At 42.3% G+C, this 22,092-nt stretch overlaps 1 protein-coding gene and 1 pseudogene across 1 annotated transcript in view; both read right to left on the reverse strand.

Moving 5' to 3' along the window:
• Positions 1-11,639, reverse strand: part of Kbtbd12 (kelch repeat and BTB domain containing 12) — a 71,296-nt gene extending 59,657 nt beyond the window's left edge. The window contains exons 1-2 of the mRNA XM_051154879.1: positions 11,503-11,639; positions 2,036-3,217 (exon numbers count right to left, since the gene is read on the reverse strand). Of these exons, the coding sequence (XP_051010836.1) occupies positions 2,036-3,105 (1,070 nt within the window). The 5' untranslated portion in view covers positions 3,106-3,217; positions 11,503-11,639. The remainder of the gene's footprint in view (positions 1-2,035; positions 3,218-11,502) is intronic.
• Positions 11,640-20,655: 9,016 nt separating this feature from the next.
• Positions 20,656-21,507, reverse strand: LOC127196828 (60S ribosomal protein L7a-like; annotated as a pseudogene).
• Between the last annotated feature and the right edge of the window lie 585 nt (positions 21,508-22,092).

Below are 22,092 nucleotides of genomic sequence, written 5' to 3' on the forward strand. Positions count from 1 at the left end.
CTCACTTACTTCATATGCCAAAGGGAAAAGATAAAGAAGATGGAAAGAAACAGCCTGCAAGCCTGTTTGTCTATTTCTTACTTTAAGTCAAGAAGAAACACACCTGCATGGACATCTACAAGCTGTACAACACAGGCGATCTGAGGAACATCCGGACAAAGATTAAAGCAATAAGAAGCAATAATGTTAAAATTATAATGTATAGTTATTATATGCAGAGATATAGCATAGGACAATTGATTTCCCCCATTTATTAAAAAAAATTGTCACCAAAGTGACTTTCAGTGATGTTTGGAGATTAAGTCTTGTAAGACAAGGGTCTTAGGGAGACAGGGATCTCTAGGTGCTTTCTAGAGTGCAGGGTAGTGGCCAGTTCTAAGGAAGCATGCCTCATTTAAGCCCAAAGCAATGCTTCTGATAAGCTGACTACTTGCTTTTCTGACAGTCTTACCTCAAAGGTAAATGTGGAAGAAACTAATAACTTTTTTTTACCTTAATTCTGACCAATGTGGAGAAGCTGTTTGGTGACAGGACCCTGGTGGAGTCTAAGATAGTTAAAAAAGGAAACGATGTAGTATACAATTAGACGTTGCTGCAAGAAAGGGAAGAGTGCTCAGAACAGAATAAAACACGTAACAGGGTTGATGTTTATTAACACAACTTTGTGGTGAGAGATGAGTAGACTGTTTTGATAAGAAAGAAAAGATGTATCTGAAGAGCTCAACGCTCTTTAATTAAGTCCCCAAGACAGAAATGGCACCAGCACAAGGCATGTGCTGCAAGAATCCTGTCAGGAAAGCCAAAGCCTGCTGCTCCTATTAGCCTTCATATCTGCTTTGCAGTCTACTGGTAACTGAGGACGGATGTTCCTTTAGCCTGTGACATGCTTGGCCACCATGCGGATGGATCCAGGCCATTTACACAGGACTCTGTAATCCCTCCCACTAGTGGAGAGCAGACACATTCTCTAAACTATGACTGTGAAAAAGAGACAAAGAAGGCTCAGAACAGATGTGTGGTGCTAGTAAGTGATGGGAAATGATAGTCTTTTTAAGCTCCTTCTTTGCCTCGTCTTTACTGTCAGAAAAGAATTACATTATGACTGAAAAATCTGCATAAACCCTGACTAGAGGGATCTGAGAAGGGAAGGATCCTAAAGGATACTCATGTACTTAGATTTAAACAGCAAGCACTCAAATACATACAAATAGACCACAAAGAAAATGTGCTTTCACCAATAAGATATAGATGATAAAGCTTTCTACAAGAGTTCTGTAATGCTGAAGGTTTAGGAAAGACTGACAAATTGAGGACACAGAATGAAAACTTTGTGGGTTTAGAAGGTTCTAGCCAGGTGTGGTGTCCCATGCTTATAATCTTAGTGCTCATGAGATGAAGGACGTAGGAGTTTGAGCTATAGCAAGATCTTATTCAGTTCATAGAGTGTGTGCAGAGAATGCAGGAAGCTCTAGGTTCAATCCCCAACACATAAACTAGACATCCCAGCACTTATGTAGGCAGGAGGATCATAAGTTCAACGTCATACTTGGCTATATAGTGAGTTCGAGGTCAACCGAGGATACATAAGACCCAAACTTAAAAAAAAAAATCACTTACTACTCTGAATAATAATTAATTTAAAAAATTGAAGAGTTTATATAAACATGCTTCCTTGTTATTAAAAATTATATAATATAGCCCAGGCATGGTGGTGCACGCCTTTAATCCCAGCACTCGAGAGGCAGAAACAGGTGGATTGATGTGAGTTTGAGGCCAGCCTGGTCTACAACATGATCCCAGGACAGCCAAGGCTACACAGAGAAACCCTGACTCAAAAAACCAAAAAAAATTATATAATATATATTATACCTGATCATATAGATAATTAAAGCTAAGGGTGAAAAATATAGTTGTATCAGACAGAGGCAGGTGGAGTTCTGTGACCAGAGAGTTCCTGGTCAGCCACGGCTGCTTAACGAGACCCTATCTCAACAAAACAAAACAAAAACTACAAAACGCGCTATAAGATACAAACCTATAGATTTCAATATTCTTGCTCTTTTGTCTAGAAAGCCTAGTGGCAGTTGCTTCTCCAGCCACAATTACAGTATTGTTCTCCATGACTACACCAGTGCACACTGTTCCCAAACCCTCCCCATACTTGGGTGAGGAGATAAAGTAGGTCTTGTGTGACACAGGGTCATAACAAAAGCTTGCATCCCCGTAGCTCCTGTGCCGTGATCTGATTCCAGAAGAATTGTTTCCAATGCAAAGCAGAAGGCTGGTGGTCTCCATGCCATAGCGAAGATTAGAGGAGTGCTGCTGGGGTGTCTTGATGGCTTTGAATGCATTCTGGATTAGGTCAATGCAACTGCCATCACAAAGGAGCATCGTGTTCCTTCTTAGGGCCTGTCTTAGAAAGGAAGCATTTATAAGTTCCAGTCTGACTTGCTTCAGAAGCTCAACGAGATGCCCTGTGCGCAATGCCTGGTTGTGATTTACCCATCTCAGAACCAAGTCCAGAATGCTTTCTTCTCTGGAGATATTCAGATCATCAGACTTAATTAGTGCCAGGAGCTGGTGAGCTTCGATGTCTAGTATTTCTCCATGTAGGCTTACCTCAGCGAAGTGCTGATATAAATACTTCTTTGACTGATCAGATAAATCTTCTGCCCCGATTTGTTTTGCAAAATAATAAATTCCTATGCAGTTGGAGGCATCCATGTGGTCCATCATATATTTTTGGCACACACTAAAGACTTCTTCCATCTGCATAAAATAGGCAGCCATTGCTACGGTTTGTACGTTGGCGTTATTGATCTCCAGAACTGCACTGTACATGTAATTTAGTATCACTGACACACTTTCTGCTGTGATGTCATAGAGACTGACCTCCCTCTGAGTGCACTCCAGCAGTCCACACGTGAACATAGCCTTGAAATAAGGACTAAACGCAGCGAGGACAAGTCTGTGGCATGGAAACGTCTCCCCTTCTGCTATGAGAACTACATCAATCATTTCCTCTAACTCTTTCATATTCTTAATTTTATCTAGTAAGTTCAAGCTATGATGGTGTTTCCCCTTTCCCTCAGTCTTGCACTCCATGATGCACTCCTGGAAATTTGTAAGTGAGGTCTCTTTGCGTTTAGCTGGATCCCTGAGGGGCTCTTTGCATTTCTGATTACTCACAAATCAACAGAGATCCCACGAAATATTCCTGCCGGTAAAAAAGAAGCAGGTTTTGTCTAAGAAAAAAAAAAAATCTCTATATTTAACATATAGTATTAGTGCTGAGACGTATTTACAAATAAATATTATACATTCGGAACAGAGCAATTTAAGACAACTACTTTGTATCTAAAAAAAAAGACTTTGATATGTAAATCATCAATTATTAACTGCTGCTGCAATAGTTTCTAATCATCAGTGGTTTCTCCTCCCCCTCCCCCACAGGACTGTTGAGTCTCAGAGTGGAGGGAGAAAGAAGTAAAAAGATAAGCACATTTTGTAATTCCATTTCTAGTTATCAAAAGGGCCACCCTGCAGGCTGGGAGTACAGGGGGATCAATAAATATAATTTCTAAAGAGATGCAGTGGTACATGCATGTTATACTCGAGGCCTCCCCAACACAGAAGCACCATGATTAGGGCTACCCAGACCCTGGAAATGGGACGACTGAAACAAAGCCCACACTCTGATTCAACTATGGCATGGGAAAAATTATTCAGACTGGTAGGTAATGAAAAATTCATTCTACTGAGCTTTAAAGCTCAAGCCAATGACTGCAGATCTGAGAATTCATGATATTTAAAACTTAAACCTAAGTGTGTCCTCTTTCTTTGCCCAGCTTTTCTTTGTTCTCTATTTCACAGTGGCACAGACTGAATTGCTTCTTGCCTTTAAAAGCCCTAGTCTAATTAAAAGTCTCTAAGCTGGTGGTGTCACCTTCGCCTTCCCCAGGCGATGCAAACATGAGGTTTCAAGGAAGTTAATTAGCTGCTTTGATTTAAAGAAAGGCATTCCCAGAGCCAGGAGCTCTCGCGAGGAGAGGGTCCTAGTGTCTATATCCTTTCTAGTTTTCACTTGGCTACGAAGCTACAGGCAGTGAGGACAAGTGGTGACGGTCGCAGAGCTAGTGCTTAAGAAAGAAAGGTGGCGGTTGTAAGACCAGGAATACATTTTTCAGCTAGAAAAGGTATCGAGTCTCCAAATTTCTTTGGCCCAGTAATGATTTAGACATTTCATGAGAGATCATCTTTTTTTTTTTTTTTTTTTTTTGAGGGCTGAATAACATTTCAACTCAAGGAACAAGTGATATACACACGACAAAGATGTTTTTAATTCTAGAGTGACAAAGACCCAAGAAATACAGTGAGAGCCTGTGATATAATGACCATCTGAGTTAAGTACCAAAATGGCTACAGAAGTCTTCAGCTGGACATTCTGGTATTGCTTTTCAGCTTTACTACCATCAAGCTTAAAGCTTTCTTGGAGATGGCTTTCTAGTTAAAATCAAACCTCTGATTGATCGACTCATCTTTATTATCTGTAGGAGTATTCAATTATGGGTAATTAAGGGATTGTTATCTATATGTCTGAATTCTCTTATGCCCAAATCACATTATACAGGTGTCCGGACACACAATCACATTAGCTATTACTTGGGGCTAAAAAGAACTTAAGCCACACTACTGACTACTACTACTATCTGAGAATTGAACCCAGAGCATCACACATGCTAGGTAAGGTCTTGACCATGGAGTGACCCCCTTTGCCCACAATATAAGTCTTCTTTTAAGAAAGTAAATGTTTTTTGAAAGTCTAGTATCTTATTTGTATTGATTTATAAGAATCCCTCAAAGGATACCAGTGTTCCTGATGTCAGAAGGCCAGTGTACTTTACAAATGGGATGCCGTTGATCTAATTCACCACAGGCAGTCTGGTCAGCTCCGAGACTGATCTTGATAATGTTAGAACTCAGATGCTTGAGACCCAAGGTTTATGACTATAATCCTAGGATTTCACATATGTAAATAGGAGCTAAATTCTACCAGATGAATTTTTTGGTGGTACTTTTTGATTACTGTGATAAAAGAAAAAACAGGCATTGATACTTTCAAGAAGTTCAAGTTAATTAACTAATGAATCTATGTAAGCAGCATTTAAAATTTTTTTAAATTATTTTTATTTATTTTATGTGTACAAGTGTTTTGACTGCGTGTGTAATTGCACACCGTGTGTGTGTGTGTGTGTGTGTGTGTGTGTGTGTGTGTGTGTGTACCTATAGAGACTAGGCAAAAGTTGGCTGATCCAAGGCTAGAGAGATGGCTCAGCAGTTAAGAGCACTGGCTGCTCTTTCAGAGGTCCTGAGTTCAATTCCCAGCACCCACATGGCAGCTTAAAGCCATCTATAATGGGATCTGATGCCCTCTCTGTCATGCAGGCATACATGCAAAAGACCACTTATATATATTAATAATAATAATAATAATAACAAACATCATCATCTTTTTTAAAAGTTGCCTTATCCCCTGGAACTGGAGTTACATACAGTTATAAGCCACCTTTAATTACTGAGAATCAAACCTGGGACCTCTGAAAGAGCAGCCAGTCCTCTTAGCTACTGAGATAGCTCTCCAGCTATCCAGGTGATAAATTATAGGTTTTATGGTGGATGATGCTGAGCTTCCCTTAGTATCCAACCCACCTTCCCTTCATGTGCCTGGGGAAGGACAGACCCTACATCCCTTACTACACTGTTAAGGACAAGCAAAACACGCAAGGGTGTCTACAGCAATGAAATTCAGGTAGTGGCTCCATGGCGGAGATGTCCATATGTTAAACACTGTTGCAGCCATGTCCCTGTGAGCCAGCTTTAGGACATAGCAAACTCAGGGAAGGAGACAGAGCGCCCAGAGCAATGGGTTTGAAAATGGGTTTTATGTCAACAGTTTACAGTTTTGAGGACTTTTAAGCTGAACTGGGAGTGCTATTGTTTGTAATCTAGACTCCTGACTTGTAGAAATGGCATTTGAAGAAATGTTGAGAAAAAGTGGCTCAAGGTGACTGTATTTATATACATTACTGGGTTGAAGTCTTGTATTCTCAGATACCATACTGTCAAGTAAGAGAACCATCAAAATCTTGTATTCTTATTCCGCCTTCATAAAAAGCACCAATCACAAGCGGGGCAGGGTAGCACACACCTTTAGCCCAAGCACTTCACAAGCAGAGGCAGGAGTGTTTCTATGAGTTCAAGGCCAGCCTGATCTACATTGTGAGTTTCAGAGCAGCCAGGACGACATAGTGAGATCATGTCTCAAGAGGAAAAAATAACAAGTCCCAAACCCACCAATCTTGTAAATTACTCTTTTCTATTGGGCTTCTCATGAAATGGCCAAGGCATTACCTGGGGAGCAGCCTGACTTGTGAGCCCAGTGCCATCTAACCCCAAAGTCTGCATCGTTACTCCTTCTAGTGCAAAGGCTGGCAAACTGGGGCCAGATGGCAAATATGTCAGGCAGGCCATCTGGGCTCTGTCGAAACCACTCAACTCTGCTCTTATAGCACAAAAGCAACCATAGGGAAAAACATAAACAAATGACCAGGACCGTGTTCCAGTAAAATGAATTTTGGATGCTGAAATTTGAATTTCACAGATTTAACATGCCCTATTTTCATGTGTCATGAAATATTATTCTTCTTTTGACTTTTAAATGCTATTTAAAATTATGAAACCCGTTCTTAGCTCATAGACTTTGCAAAAACAAGTGGCAGGTTGCCGACTGCTCTAAAGCTATAAATAACTCCACTCTCAAGACTGTGAGTAGGACACTCTCCTGTCTGGCTGACTAATCTCCATTTCTTTTCCTAAATTCAGCTGAAGAGTTTTGAGAAAGGATTGGCTCTGCTTTGAAAAGATCAACGGCTTGTTCATATCTATATCTATATATCTAAATTTAATCTCTTAAACAAATGGTATATTTGGATGTGGGTCCTCGTTTTCAAACATTGGCTTAATACAAACAACAACAACACAACCCCAATTTACTTTAAAACAGAAACCACAGTTTCAAACCCTTTGCAGAATAATATACTATGAATGTCTGGAACGGACATACACTTTTGCTAAGTACCTCTTCCTTCTAATTGCTGTTTATAGATCCTGAAAGGTATTCTAATTGCTTTGGCTTTACAGACCAAATTAATTTGCTGGTTGAAATTATGGAAAACAAAATGCCTAGATGTTAAATCAGCTACCACACTTCAAAAAAAATATTCTCAGCATGTTTTCTTTATATTTAAAGAGCACAGAAGGTATTTGTGTGGCAGGTAAAGGTTAAGCTAGATGCTTACTTGCTGTCATCTTAAAATAATTTAACTTGCCTTAAATTTTGGTTTCTTCACCTGAACAATGGAGATAAAGCATATTAAATAAAGTAGTAATTTCAGTCTTTAGCTCCATTACAGTGACTCAGCAAACTCAGCACTTTGCCACAGTTAGAGACATGGCCATGGGCTACTAAGGCCTGGGTCCAACTTCAGGTCTACTGCAATCTGGTAATATGGACATGTTTCATTGCCTTTTTAAGTTCTAGTTTCGTCACCTGGGGTTTCTTTTGAGAAGTATATAAGAACAGATGGAAGGACAGAGTAAGCTTATGCATGTACACTATGTAATTAGCTTTGTAAGATCTACCTGGTAAAACGAAGGCAAGACACAGCTGCACAAACACTTTTCAAATGAAAATAGTTTGGGTGCATATACAAATGACTTGTGGGTAGACACAGCTCATAAGTGGAGGGAGCTGACAGCAACTTTTTCTCATAATGAGGGCGGAGAGCGCATTCTCCTCCCATCAGCAAAACAAGATTGGATAAATGTTCTCGGTGATATCAATGGGGAGTTATTCTCTGCTCCAATTTATAGCAGACTGAACTGATGCATTCATAATAACAGTACCCATAATGATGGAGAAAGATGAGTAGCAAAGATAAATATAAATCACAAGAATAAAGCCTAATTACTCTGCAAATCCAAAGCGCAGTCCCACCCAAGCCCATTATATTTAGTTTAGAGAGGACATTGCTGTAAATTTAATGTGGGGCAAAAATGTCAATTTCTTTACATCACAAATGTTTTGTTTTCATAATGTCTGATTTTATCATCTTTCCATTACCGTTACACTTGCTACTTTTTCTGAATAATGACTGATACCTGACCAAGCTTTCCTTTCTAAGAAAATTCTCCATCTTTAGCAGAAGTTAAAGTAACTAAAATTCATAGCAGCACTGTTTGAAAAGCAAAAACCAACTTAATATTCATTAGTAAAGGGCTATAATATATTCATTCAAAAGAATATTGTACAGTGAAAAAAATAATGAACATGATCTATATTTATAAAAATATGGCTACATACATACATACATACATACATACATACATGCTACATACTATTAATGTATTTGAAATATACAATACAGCATGCTGCTCTAATACAGCAATTATAGACCATAAACTTCTGACAACATAAATATAAGCAGTCGGTGATTTTGGGAAAGATATTACGGTTTTTAATATTACTCTTGGAATTTTCCTATAAATTTGGGAAAGCCAAAATAAAAAGGTTAAACATTACGTGTCTTTAAGGACCCGTACTGTGGTGGGACACAAAGAGATGAAGAGTAGCTACAAGCACGGGGTTCGGGACAGTGGTGGCCTTCATGAGGCGTGGAAGGCAGGGAGACAGAGGAGGAGGACAAGGAGGAGTTTCCGCTGTGTAGATGTTTCATTTCCCTAGCTGTACTGTCAGGACTCAGTCTGCACCTCACTGTTCTTTATGCCCTTTGTATATCTTGAAAACTGCATAAAATGTGTTTAAAACAAAAGACTGTGTCAATATTCATCACTTATGGCTTCTGAAAACCTTAGCTGTGTTGTAAATGATGTCCGTACATTATCTGATATGTCATACGCAGAGAAATAATGGATACATTATGAATTTTCATACATTGTAGATTTGCATATCAAAGTGTAGGCAGCCCAATTGATGAGTAACTGGAAAAATATGGAAACCTCCTCTCTGGTTTGAATGACAACAGCTTTGAAATCTTCTTTGTTAATTTCTTTAGCATTGACCTGTGTAATAGGGGAAAAGCTACGAGATTCAGAATTGTGATGTGTTCATTTCCCCCATAAAAGTGTTGGGTACAGTGAATAGGTTACAACCATGATAGAAATAAGCAACATAAAGTTTTGCATTTTATTTATAAAGAAAAATTGAAGAGCAAAGCAGAGACTAAGACTGTAACTCCAGCTCCAGAGGATCTGGCATCCTCACACAGACATACATACAGGCAAAACGCCAATGTACATAAAATAAAAATAAACTTTAAAAATGTTGTGTGTTATAAAAAAGAAAACAATGCCCCAGTTTCAAATTATTACCACACATTTAAAAAATTATCAAGGGCCTAATTCTACCACTACTCATTCAAAGCTTGTGGGCTCCTTTTAACTTGGCTCTTCCCACCACAGCCTGTCTCATTTCCTGACTTCCTTTTCTTACAGTTTTTGGTAGTATCAAAATGCTAACGGTCTTAATGCATACATGTGATTCTGTGTCTGGGATATCTCGATTCCCATGTCCAGTTCTTCAAAATTCAGCCCAGGTATTGCTTTCTGGAAGGGTTTTGCATCTCATTCACTTCCCTAGTCATATTGTGTCTGTGATGATACCTGGCGTGTAAGAATTGCTTGGCAGCCGGGCGTGGTGGCGCATGCCTTTAATCCCAGCACTCGGGAGGCAGAGGCAGGCGGATCGCTGTGAGTTCGAGGCCAGCCTGGTCTACAAAGTGAGTCTAGGACAGGCAAGGCTACACAGAGAGACCCTGTCTTGAAAAACAAACCAACAAAAAACCAAACCAAACCAAAAACAAACAAAACAAACAACAACAACAACAACAACAAAAAAAAAAAAAAAAAAGAAAGAAAAGAAAAGAAAAGAAAAAGAAAGAAAAAGCCAGGCATGTTGGCACATGCCCTTAATCCCAGCACTTGGGAGGCAGATACAGGTGGATCTCTGTGAGTTCGAGGCCAGCCTGGTCTACAGAGAAAGTTCAAGTCAGCCAAGACTACGGGGGTGGGGGGGGGGGGGGGGGGGGGAGAATTTCTTGGCATGGTTGTCTAATAATCAGATTAATGTTTTGTTTAGTACTACACCATTCCTAATAACCTTACTCCTAGGTAGGTCTTCCTAGGTAGCCCTGGCTGGCCTCTAATTCACAGAGCTCTTGCCTGCCTCTGTCTCCTGTGTTCTGGAATTAGAGGCATATGCCACATGTCTGCCTTTCTTCCTTTGCCTTTGTGTGTACATGTCAGTTTTGAAGATTTCTATTTTGTTTAACCCATGTTTTGATATTTTAAGTTATTATCCTCTTGTCCTATAAAAATCTTCCAGAAGACTCTACTCTCGTGTCTATAATTTGCTGCATTATGACATCTACTTCTTACCCTCCCCTTCCCTCCCCCCCCCCCAAATGAATTCCTGGTCATTATTTGCTCTCTGAGATAGAGGCCTCATTCTTGGGGAATAGCCAGCAGAAGTGTGTGCATCAGCTTCATTCAAAAAGCAAACTTCAAACATCCCCACATCTATAGAAAGAAAAAAAAAAAAAAAAAAAAAAAAAGTAAGGCATGGCAACAATGGGCCTTCACTTCCATGTGCCCTGAAAAGCCAGCTGCAGCTTCTCAGGCGGCACATCTGCCAACCTAAGACCTAAATGGCAGCCATTGTTTATGTTTTTTTTTTCCCCACCTCTCTTTGTAGACTATTTTACAGCCACCTAAGTTTGTGGCCCCTGGTTCATAACATAACATAACACTCTCTTACTGTATTTTGTTTGTGCTATCACCAGCTTTCCCCAGCCCAACTTTTTACCATCCTGGTTAGGAATGAACACACTCACCACCCTAAATATACGCAACTTCCCCCCCTGGTGTGGTTTCCCTGATTTATTTAATACTAATAACTCACCCTCAAACGTACGTAAGGCTTGTAATAAGGAGTCACAGAGATGATAAAGACAAATACGCTCTCTCTTCTCTTTCCTTTGGTGCGCTCACAGTGTTTCGCATTCGCACAGTTCTTTATACGTTTCCGAGTGCTTTAATATGCATTATAGCTCATTAGTTCCTCCTAAGAATCATGTGGGGAAAATGCAAGGCAATTATATTCCTGGCTTTAAAGTTAAAAGAGTTGCCCAGGGATACATTCAGCGCTGATTGAATTTAAACGAACCGAACCCTGCATTATTATGGGCTCTAGGAAGGAAAGAGAGCCCTCACCTCGATGGCATTTATAGCGGGGACGGAAAATAATCAGCCGGGTCACTCAGAGAAGGGCACAACCACGGAGACCACTCAAATGAACTATGCCACAGGGAGACCCAGCGGCCTCCGACCCCGCTCTGGCCGATCCGACTCTAGGACCCTACTTACTTGCTGCTGCCCTGGCCCCGCTCGCTCCGCCGCGATGGCGCGGTGACTGCACACGCCACGGGGTCGCGAGGGCGCGGCCGGGCGAGCCTGATGACCACACTACCCGAAATGGGCCGGTGCGGACAAGCGCTATAAATAGAAGGAGCGAGGCGGGGGGCGGGGGACAGACAGCATCCCAGCAGGGACAAGGAGGGCACTGGCGGCCACCCTGAGGTAACAGGTGCTTGGTTCTTGCGCGGGAAGCTGTCCAGCCACGCGCCACAGTCTGCGCCTGCGCGGGAGGGGGGGGGGTGTTCTTCCCGCGCAGGCTCCACCCTGACTCCACAGAAGTCCCTCACCCAGTAAGTGCTCTGCGCCTGCGCGGGGTCTTCCCGCGCCAATTCCAGACCGTAAATTTCTCTAGGTTACCTCGTGCGGGCACTCTGTGCAGGCGCAGAGAATCCCCACGTCAGGTCGAGCGCTTGGGCCAAGGATAGTCTGTCTGGAGCCCAAAAATGACAACTTCTAAAAGAGAACTTGGAAATCGGATCTTTTAAGGTGACAAATCTTTCATTTAATCTTTAAACGTTGCAAAACTCATCCAAGCCCTCCGTGTGATTTCATTGAGTACAGCCTGTGGTAGGGTTGCTGAATAAAACACAGAAACAGAGTTAAATATAAAACTCGGACATATAACCTGTATTAATTAATTAATTTATTTTTCAGAATAAAATGTTTTAGATATCACATGAACAAGTCATATTGAGCAGCAACTCACTGTTTTAGTTTGGTTTTCTATATTTTTATTTATTACACCTGGCAACTGGACCAGAACAATCTGATCCTGATGTTGGGTGGTGGTGGTGGGGATGAGGGTTGGGGGTGAGGGGTGGAGGAATTTCCTCGAAATAGAAAATGTCCCTAATTCTAAGGAAAGACTAATTCTGTTCTTAGCTGAGGGTGCTGCTGGGATGGGAAACTTCTCCCCGAGAAGTGTCACAGAGCATCTGCTTTGGGGATAAAGAAGCAGTATTAAGTCAGCTATTTTATTTTAGTTTTAAAATTAGTTTATTTAATCACTTTACAGCCTGACCCCACCCACCTCCCTCCTCTCCTCCCAGTTCCACCCTCATGCCCCCTCCTATCTGATCTGGTCTGAATGACAACACCTTTGACAACAGCCCCCCCCAACTCTGCCCTTTCCTACTTCTTAGAGAAGGGTATGTCCCCCCCCGTGGGTACGAACCCACCTGGCAACTCAAGGTGCAACAGGAAAAGCATATCCTCTCCCACTGAGGCCTGACAAGGCAACCCAGCTAGGGAAAAGGGATCCAGAGGCAGGCAACAGAGTCAGGGAGAGCTTCTATTCCCATTGTTAAGGGATCCATATGATGACCAAGCTGCACATCTGGTACATATGTGTAGGGGATCCAGGCTCAGCCCATGCATGCTCTTTGGTTGGTGGTTCAGTCTCTGTGAGCCCCCATGGGCCCAGGTTAGTTGACTCTGTAGGTCTTCTTGTGGTGTCCTTGACCCCTCCAGCTCCTTCTATCCTTTCTCCCACTCTTCCACAGAACTCCCTGAGCTCAGCCTATTGTTTGGCTGTGGATCTCTGCATCTGTTTCCATCAGCTGCTGGATGAAGCCTCTTAGAAGACAGTTATGCTAGGCTCCTGTTTGCAAGCACAGCAGAGTATCATTAATAGTGTCAGGGGTTGGCTCTCTCCCATGGAGCAGGTCTCAAGTTGGGCCTGCCATTGGTTTGCCACTCCCTCAATCTCTGCTCCATCTTAATCCCTACACTTCTTGTAGGCAGGACAAATTTTGGGTTGAAGATTTTATGGAAGCTCTACCTGGCTACAGGAGGTGGTGGCTACAGGCTTCTTAATCTCCACTGCTAGGAGTTTCAGTTAGGGTCACCTCCCATAGATTCCTGGGAGCCTCCCCTACCCCAGAGATGCCCTTTACTGATTTCCATCCTCCCCCTCCCCCTGCTCTTCCTACACTGGATTCCCCCCACACCCATTACCCTCCCCATCCCTGTCCCACCCGGTTCTGTCACTCCATTTCCTCTTCTGAGTGAGATTCAAGCATCTGGCTTTGGGCCTTCCTTGGCTTCTTTGGACAAAATGGCAGCCTACAGAATGGGAAAAGATCTTCACCAACCCTACATCCAACAGAGGACTAATATCCTAAATATATAAAGAACTCAAAAAATTAAACCAGCAAACTAAATAACTCAATTTTAAAATGGGGTACAGAGCTAAACAGTTCTCAATAGAGGAATCTCTAATGGCTGAGAAGCACGTAAAGAAATGTTCAACATCCTTAGCCATCAGGGAAATGCATATCAAAACCACGCTGAGATTCCATCTCATACCCATCAGAATGACTAAGGTAAAAAAAAAACTCAAGTGATAGCACATGCTGGCGAGGGTGTGGAGCAAGAGGAACACTCCCCCATTGCTAGTGGGAGTGCAAACTTGTACAACCACCAAGGAAATCAATCTGGGGGTTTCTCAGAAAACTGGGAATAGATCTACCTCAAGCTATTCCACTCCTAGGCATGTATCCAAAAGATGCTCCACCATACCACAAGGACATTTGGTCAATTATGTTCATAGAAGCTTTATTCGTAATAGACAAAAACAGGAAACAGCCTAGATGTCCCTTAACTGAAGAATGGATAAAGTAACTGTGGTCCATTTAGACAATGGAATACTACTCAGCTACTAAAAACAAAGACATCATGCAATTTGCAGGCAAATGGATGGAGCTAGAAAAGAACATCCTGACTGAGATAACCCAGACCCAGAAAGTCAGCTATTTTAAAACAATACAAAATGGCTTTAGTGTGGTAACATGTCTTTGCTATCTTACATTTAACATTTCACTGCTCTGGAGATCAAAATTCTAAAAATGTATTCTCAGTGCAGTGGTTCTCAACCTGTGGGTTGAGACCCCTTTGGGTTGAATGACCCTTCTGCAGGGGTTGCATATGAGATATCCTATGTATCCAATATTATATTACATAAAATATAGCATAAAAGTAGCAGGATTACCATCATGAAGTAGCAATGAAAATAATTTTATGGTTGGGGTCACCACAATATGAGGAACTACATTCGAAAGATTGAAAACACTATCCCAATGGGTTAAAATGAAGGTGTCAGTGGGGACATATTTCTAGGAGAGACTCTGTCTCCTGGTTCTTTTACTGTTTCTAGAAATTATTATGATTCTTTTGTGTGTGATTTCTTCACCTTAAAAGTCAGGGTCAGGCTGGGAGTGGTTGGGCACGCCTGTAGTTCTAGCACCCAAGTGAAGGCAGAAGGATCAGGAGTTCAAGGGGCTGTTGGCTTCACAGTCAGTTCAACACTAGCTTGGAGCGCTTGAGACACTGTATAACAACAACACTCTCCACCTCTCACCAAACCAGGGTCATAGAGATGAATCTTTCTCTGGTTGTATCATTCTGGTGAACACTGGTTTTTTTGCCTTAAAAAGAAAACCTTTGTGGTAAAATATGAATAGCAAAAAATTTACCATCTAATCATTTTAAGTGTTCAATCTGGCATCACTAAATATATTAACAATGCCATGTAACTGCTAGAGTGTGGGTGTTGCGCATCCCTCAGAAGTTTGTATGTTGAAGGTGTGAGCTCCAGGATGATGCTATTGGGAGGGGCCATGACCCTTGGGATGTGGACCTGATGAGTTCTTGGGTCATTGGGAGGCATGCTTCTGACGGAGTCAACAGGACCTCAGGTGGCCCTCTTCCTTCCTGCATACATCAAGCTGTTTGCTCTGCTACTTCAGTTTGCCTGCCTGAGGCCCAAAACAATGGGCTCACCTCGTCTTGAACTGGAGCCTTTCCGACTTGAAACAAAATAACTTTTTTTTTCTTTATAAGTTAGTCACCTCAGATACTTCATTATAATAACTGGTAGCTAAGTAACACAACTGCCATCAGCACTTTCAATTCCATAGTTTAAAAATTATGACAAACAAAGTAAATTCTCATTAGAAAGCAAATCCCCATCTTCTCTTCTCCCAAGTATCCAATCATTTCTATTCCATTTTGTGCCTGTGTGAATTTACCTTGTACATTCTTTATATAAGCAGAAGCATATAATATTTTTCCTTTTTGTTACTAATTTACTGAATAATGCCCTCAAAGTTCATATATTATGTATGAAAATTCACTTCTGTTTAAAGACTCAATAGTACTCTGTGTGTTTAATGTATACATATTGTATTGGAATTTTTTTCCTTTTTTCTTTTTTGAGAGAACTCACTATGCAGTTCTTGTTGCCTTCAGACTCATCATCCTCTTGCCTCAGTCTCCCTTGGAACATTTTAGTACTGTTCTTGCATATGTCTGTAACTTCAAGTACATATTTTCAATTATTTGAGGAAATTCCTCTCTGCTTTTCTCACAAACATCCCTCGATCTTACAGCTCCACTTAGGTCCTTCAATTAGACTTTTGGCTTTTTTTTTTTTTTACAGGAAGTCAATATGAAGCCAAGAAGTTTTTCTTGGCTTGCTTTGAAACCTTCTTTAATTTCCTCCTTGGGTATTTTATTTCACCTTTTATATTTGTTTCAAGAGGAAATGGTGTTGTGTAAAAAATCAGAGCTTGGAATCTAGAGGCCAGTTTAGATCCTGCATTTTGTACCTAGGTGACTTTAGTTGATCTCCAAACACTTGTCAAATGATTAATGAAGTGTTAATATTTAGCAGACATACTGACACATCAAACAAATACTAAGAGTTCTGTGGCTTGAACTCGGTTCTTGGTTGGTCTTGTGTGTGTGTGTGTGTGTGTGTGTGTGTGTGTGTGTGTGTGTGTGTGTGGTGTGAATGCATGTTCACACACAGTTTCAGGTTCAGGTGGATCCCTGTGGGACAGTGGAGCTTCTAGCAGCTACAATCTTTTCCTCTCTCTCCCACTCCCTCCCTCCCTCCCTTATTTTCTTCCTTTCTTCTTTCTCTTTTCAGCTCTCGTTTGTTCCTGTCTAAAAGACACAGCGTGATCTTGTCTGTGCCTGTCGTGTTGTGCTCTTCTTGCTTAGCCTTGAACTGTGGCGATTCAAAGCGTCCACGGTCTTCCCCTCAATGCTGACCAGTTTTCTGTCCCCTTACCAAAGACTGGAGGAAATCAACTAATAAAGAGAAAAAGGTTCATTTTGACTCATAGTTTTGTAGATTTCCGTTCATGATTGCCTGGCCCCATTGCTATGGACAGAAGCACAATGGTTAAATAATGCTACTTGTTTCATGGCCTGGAACAATCACAGGAACAGGCACTGGGGTCCTCACAGTCCTTTGAGGACACACCCTAATTAATGGTCTGGAGACCTCATCCTAGGCCCTACTTCTTCAAGTTCCCATTGCTTCCTAATTGCACCACGCTGTGGAGCAAACCTTTAGCTCATAGGCCTTTGAGAACATTCTAGATCTGAACTATAACACACAGCAACACGGGAAGCATTTAGGGGCCGGGCCCTCTGGTCCTCTTCGCCCTTGCAACATATGTGTACTCAGCTCAGGGAAGGATCACGGCTTCTAATGATTGTGAGACAAAGAGCTTACATGCCAAGTAAGGTGGGCTTGGGGCTGGGCCACCCAGTGTCCTGGCCCTGAAGCCTCCTTGTTTCCTGAAAGTTGCTTAGATTCCTACAGTAGAACAGGCAGGTAGTAACGTGTCTGTCTTACAAAAAAAGTTCACAGGGGGATGAAATATGGGGAAATGAAATTCCCTGCTAGTGAAAGTGCTTAATAAACTGTAAAGTCTCACCAAATCATTTTCCTCTGACAGGCATGTGTATTAAATCAAAACTCTTTCCCAAAGATCTTGAAAATGGGCTTTGTGTGCTTTTCTTCAGCTCTTGTTCTTGACCATGCTTTCTCTTTCTTAATACACTGTTTCTGTGTGTAACCATGCATCTCTGGTGCAACCCCCCCTTTTTTTTAATGCCTTGGAACACAAAGAGTCTGGAGTGAGCTGTCCTCTGAACTGAGCCCGTGACTCAGCACTGCTAAGTAAGCATGCTTCTCCTTTTGCACTGTCCTTCTGCCCTCAGTGCCTAACCTGAAAGGCACACGCCTCTCCATATCGCCTCTTCCTGGCAGTTGCCAAGATTTTTCAGCTTGTCTGTCCTTTTATTTGTCTCTCAAACTTTAATAAAATTGTCCTTGGTCTTCAAAAAGATCTTGAAAATGGAACAGAAAGCTATCTCCTATTCATAATCTATTTCATCCCACTGTGGGTTAGATATGGACCACACTTCTTTTGTTGGCTTTTCCATTTTAAGAGTCTATCACAGCGAAGCTCAAAGGATGGAGTTATTACCAGTTTACTAAGCCCCAGCGTTCCGTTTCTGTGAGCACAGCCTATTCAGACAGCTTTTCTATGCTGAGGGCATTTGAGGCTACATACAAGTTAATTACAAACGTTCTGGAAGCCAGAGTTCTCTTGTTTGGGGCAATTTCATTTTTCTCAGCCATGAAATCCCCAAATCCCAAGTATGTGAATACTCAAACTCTGCATTAGTCTGGATCCAAGTGGTTTCTTGACACAAGCATGATGAGTTGGTATTGCTTGTTGCAGTATTCAGCAGGAGCCCGGTGGTCCTCTATATTGTTTGATCTTTCTTACAACTCACTAGACTGAGAGCTCTCTAAAACACAGACGCAGATTCTTAATACACATTTGCCTGGGAGGAGCTCTTCAAGGCTGCTAAAGTCGCTCTAGTTGCTAGTCACTCAGCCTCCTCTTCTTCTCTTAACCTACCTTTCCTCAAATATTGCTCTTACCCACCTGCCCTGAGGTAGCTCACCATTATCTCCAAGCAGTGGAGAAGAGGGGTTATCAAGCCTTTCTCTGTAAGAGGATGCCTCTATGTACTTGAGATGATTTACTGTATCACTGGCTCTGAGGTGCATGACAAAACCTAGTTGCCAAGGGCCAGGGATTGGGGAATTTGGTTTATCCTGGATACCATTTTTTTCTATTCAGAAAAAAGGGGCTACAATATTATATCTTGTAAGTAGGTAACCGTTGTAACACAAGAATAGCTACACAAATCACTCAGACTCCAGTCTCAGTCAGATGTGGATGGCTTATTGAGGGAACTCGCACCCCCAAAACAAGGCTGATTGCAATCAAGGCCACAGAAAGGACTCAGGAGCTCAACTGTGACATCAGCTTGTTTTCTCCAGCCAGCTTATAAAGGCAAAAACCACAATCAGCTCATACGGGTGGGGGGGGGGGCAGATGGTAGATCAGGGTGGTCAGCTCTGACTCAAGTTATTTTGCTAACAAGCTGTTCTAACTGGCCTTTAGTTTGGTCCTAAGTGAGGTAAGTGAGGCAGTGCTTAGGGTACATACAAAGTGTAACCACTGTGTGTAGTAACAAGAGGGTAGCCAGAGGGTAGCCAGAGGGTAGCCAGAGGGTAGCCAAGGTGTAAATAACAAAGTGTGAATTATGACACCATTGAATCATCTAGTGTAGGTTAACTTGACCCGCTGGCAGGGAATGTTAGTGTCAGCTATGAATAGCTGCTTCTAGGAAGCAGAGTTGAAGAGTTTAAAATTTTTGAACTTAATTTCACCCTATAAACAAAATGGAAGCTGAATACAGAAATGGCTACAGCTGTGTCAAAAGCGTAGAACTCAACAGTAACATTGTGTGTTATTCACACTCCATAACGCAAACATTTATTTTGCTTTTCACAAGGCCTTGCACCTCTTCTATTTGTTTTCAAGTTTAGTTTTGCGTTTGTGCATGTATTTATGTAACTAATGGCTTCTTCCTACAAATGCTACGAGGGCAAAGACTTCTGCTTTCAAGCCTAACACAGAGCCTGGTACAGAGTAGATGTTTGATAAACTCTGGAGTAAATGAATGTATGTAATTGGGGAGTCCCTCATTATTTCCAGGGCCACTTTGTGTCTTTGCCAAAACACACTTCTAGCAGAGTGCTGATGCTCCCTCTCTGTCCCTAGAGCACTTCAGCTGTCTCCTCAAAGGTAAATAGCTTTAGCCGATGGCACCAGTGGTACACAGTGGCTTCAGGTCTCTAGTCTGCTGGGTGGTGAGCTTCTCCTGGGCAGAGTGGCCCCTCTCTTACTGCATCCCTGGGGATCAGTACATGGCTGGCTCATAGGCTACTGTGGTTTGGAGAATCCCTCTAAAGCTCGTTTTAGATGTACTTGCTACTGTGAAGACATTGAGAAGTACCGTCTTTAATAGGTGATTAGGTCATGAGGGTGCCACCACCACGAAGGGGTCAAGATAATTTTCAAGGAAGTAAGTTAATTATTGCCAGAATTCAACCTAGTTTTCTCTCTTTGTATCATGTGTGTTTATTTATTTGTTTTGCCATATTATAGTAGGCAAAAAAGTCCAAACTATATGATCCCTTTGATTTTAAAATTCGTGGCTTCTAGAACTGTGAGAAATATTTCCCCTCCTTATATCCTCTTGTATATGTATCTCCTTGTATCATGATTCAGCCCTTTCTTTCCACTCACTAGTACTCAGTGGGAAAGAACATTTTATGCCATATCACACAAGGAAGGCCTGTTCCACTAGTGCAGTCTGTTGGCCCCAGCTTCTTTCTGAACTCCCTCTTCTGTTCTGAGTTTATCCTTGCAGAGTAATTTGACATTGGCACTGCAAGAGCCATCTCTTTAATTAATTAATTAATTAATTAATTAATTATACAGTGCTCTGCCTGCAGTACCCCTGCAGGCCAGAAGAGGGCATCGGATCACATTGTAGATGGTTGTGAGCCACCATGTGGTTGCTGGGAATTGAACTCAGGACCTTTGGAAGAACAGACCTGAGCCATCTCTCCAGCCCCAGCAAGAGCCATCTCCTTTTCCATTCCTCTCATCCTTTTACGCATTGATTGAACACCATTCCATATCAGGTAAAGTTAGATGCTGATCAGTGGTGGACAAAACAGATATAGTTCCTTGGAGACTATAATCTGGTGAGGATAGCAGATAATTGCTATGTAATATCTGAATTTTCCTTGTCTTCTATTTTCAAACAGAGCTGTTTAGCTTTTCATAGTTGAAGAAATTCCAAACATTTTCGTTCCCTTTCATGCCCCTTTTAGCACTTTTGCCTATATTTCCTCTTTGTTACTAAGTTTTTTTTTTAATTTTGTAATTATATTTATGTACAGAAAACTTAGCAGTGTACATTTAACCCAGTTTAGTGGCGAGTTCTTTAGCCTTTGCCTTTTCCAGCTTGGCAATGCGAGCCACAGAGATTTAGGACCCAGGACGTTGCCTCCCTAGTGGCAGCGGATCTCATCGTTATCCGCCGTTTGTTTAATTGGTCCTAATAGCTTCCACCAGCTTAGCAGAGCACCCTTGTCTTCCGAGTTAACCTGTGTGAAGGCAACCATGGTGCAAGTCCTCCTGTGGACCAGCCGCCCCAGCCTGGCCTTTCCCTTGATGATGCAGTAGGGGACCCCCATCTTTCAGCACAGGGCAGGTAGGAAGACCACCAGCTCAATGGGGTCTACATCATGGGCAGTCACCACCAGCTGAGCCTTCTTGTTCTCCACCAAGGTGGTGACTGTATCGATCCTGCTCGAAGGACAGCTGGTTTCTCAGTTGGCACGTCCCCAGCAGCTTTCTTCTCAGCTCGCGTCAGCAGCCTTATCTACATCTCCTGCTTTGTCTCTGGTCTGTACTTGTGCACAAGCTTAAGCAGCTGGGTAGCTGTTTGCTGGTCCAGGGCCTGGGTGAGCTGGTTAATGGCGGGAGGTACGTTGAGCCGCGTATAGAGGATGGCCTTTTGTCGCCGCAGCCTGATGTAGCGGGGCCATTTAACGAAGCGAGGGAGATCTCTTTTGGGCTGGATGTCCTGCCCGATGCTGAAGTTCATGGGCCTCTTCTCAAACAAAGGATTGACCGCCTTCTTGGCCTCCTGTTTCTTCACCACAGCGGGGGCCGGAGCCACCTTCTTCCCCTTGGCCTTCTTTCCCTTGGGCATCTTGCTGGGCTGGAGGAGAGGTGTTGCTAAGCTTAAATTATGTGACCTGCACCCGTAGAGGTCATTTCGGTAGCTCCCAAATGCCCTAGCAGGGTGTTCACTGTGCTAGCTTCCTTCTGTGCCCTTTCCCAGTGATGGGTGTTTCGACCTTGGAAATGCTATGTTCCTTTTTTGACAATGATTTTATGTCATAGTTTTGCTTGGATGATTTAAGAGATTTATTATGCCCTCAAAAAAAAAAAAATGTGCTCATTATACTGGCTGGTTCTGTGTTTCAAGCTGACACAAGTTAGAGGCACTAGAGAGGAATACATCTTCGAGATCCAGCTGTAAGGCATTTTCTCAATTAGTGACCAATGGGGGGAGGGCCCAGCCCATTGTGGGCGTGCCATCCCTAAGCTGGAGGTCCTGGGTCCTATAAGTAAACTGGCTGAGCAAGCCAGTAAGTAGCACCCCTTCATGGCCTCTGCATCACTTCCTCCCTCCAGGTTCCTGCCCTGTCCTGACTTGCTTCAGTGATAAACAGTAATGTGGGAGTGTAAACCAAATAAACCCCTTTCTTTTCCAACTTGCTTTTTTGCCATGGTGTTT

The sequence above is a fragment of the Acomys russatus genome, chromosome 13 (genome assembly GCF_903995435.1).
Source record: "Acomys russatus chromosome 13, mAcoRus1.1, whole genome shotgun sequence".
NCBI lineage: Eukaryota > Metazoa > Chordata > Mammalia > Rodentia > Muridae > Acomys > Acomys russatus.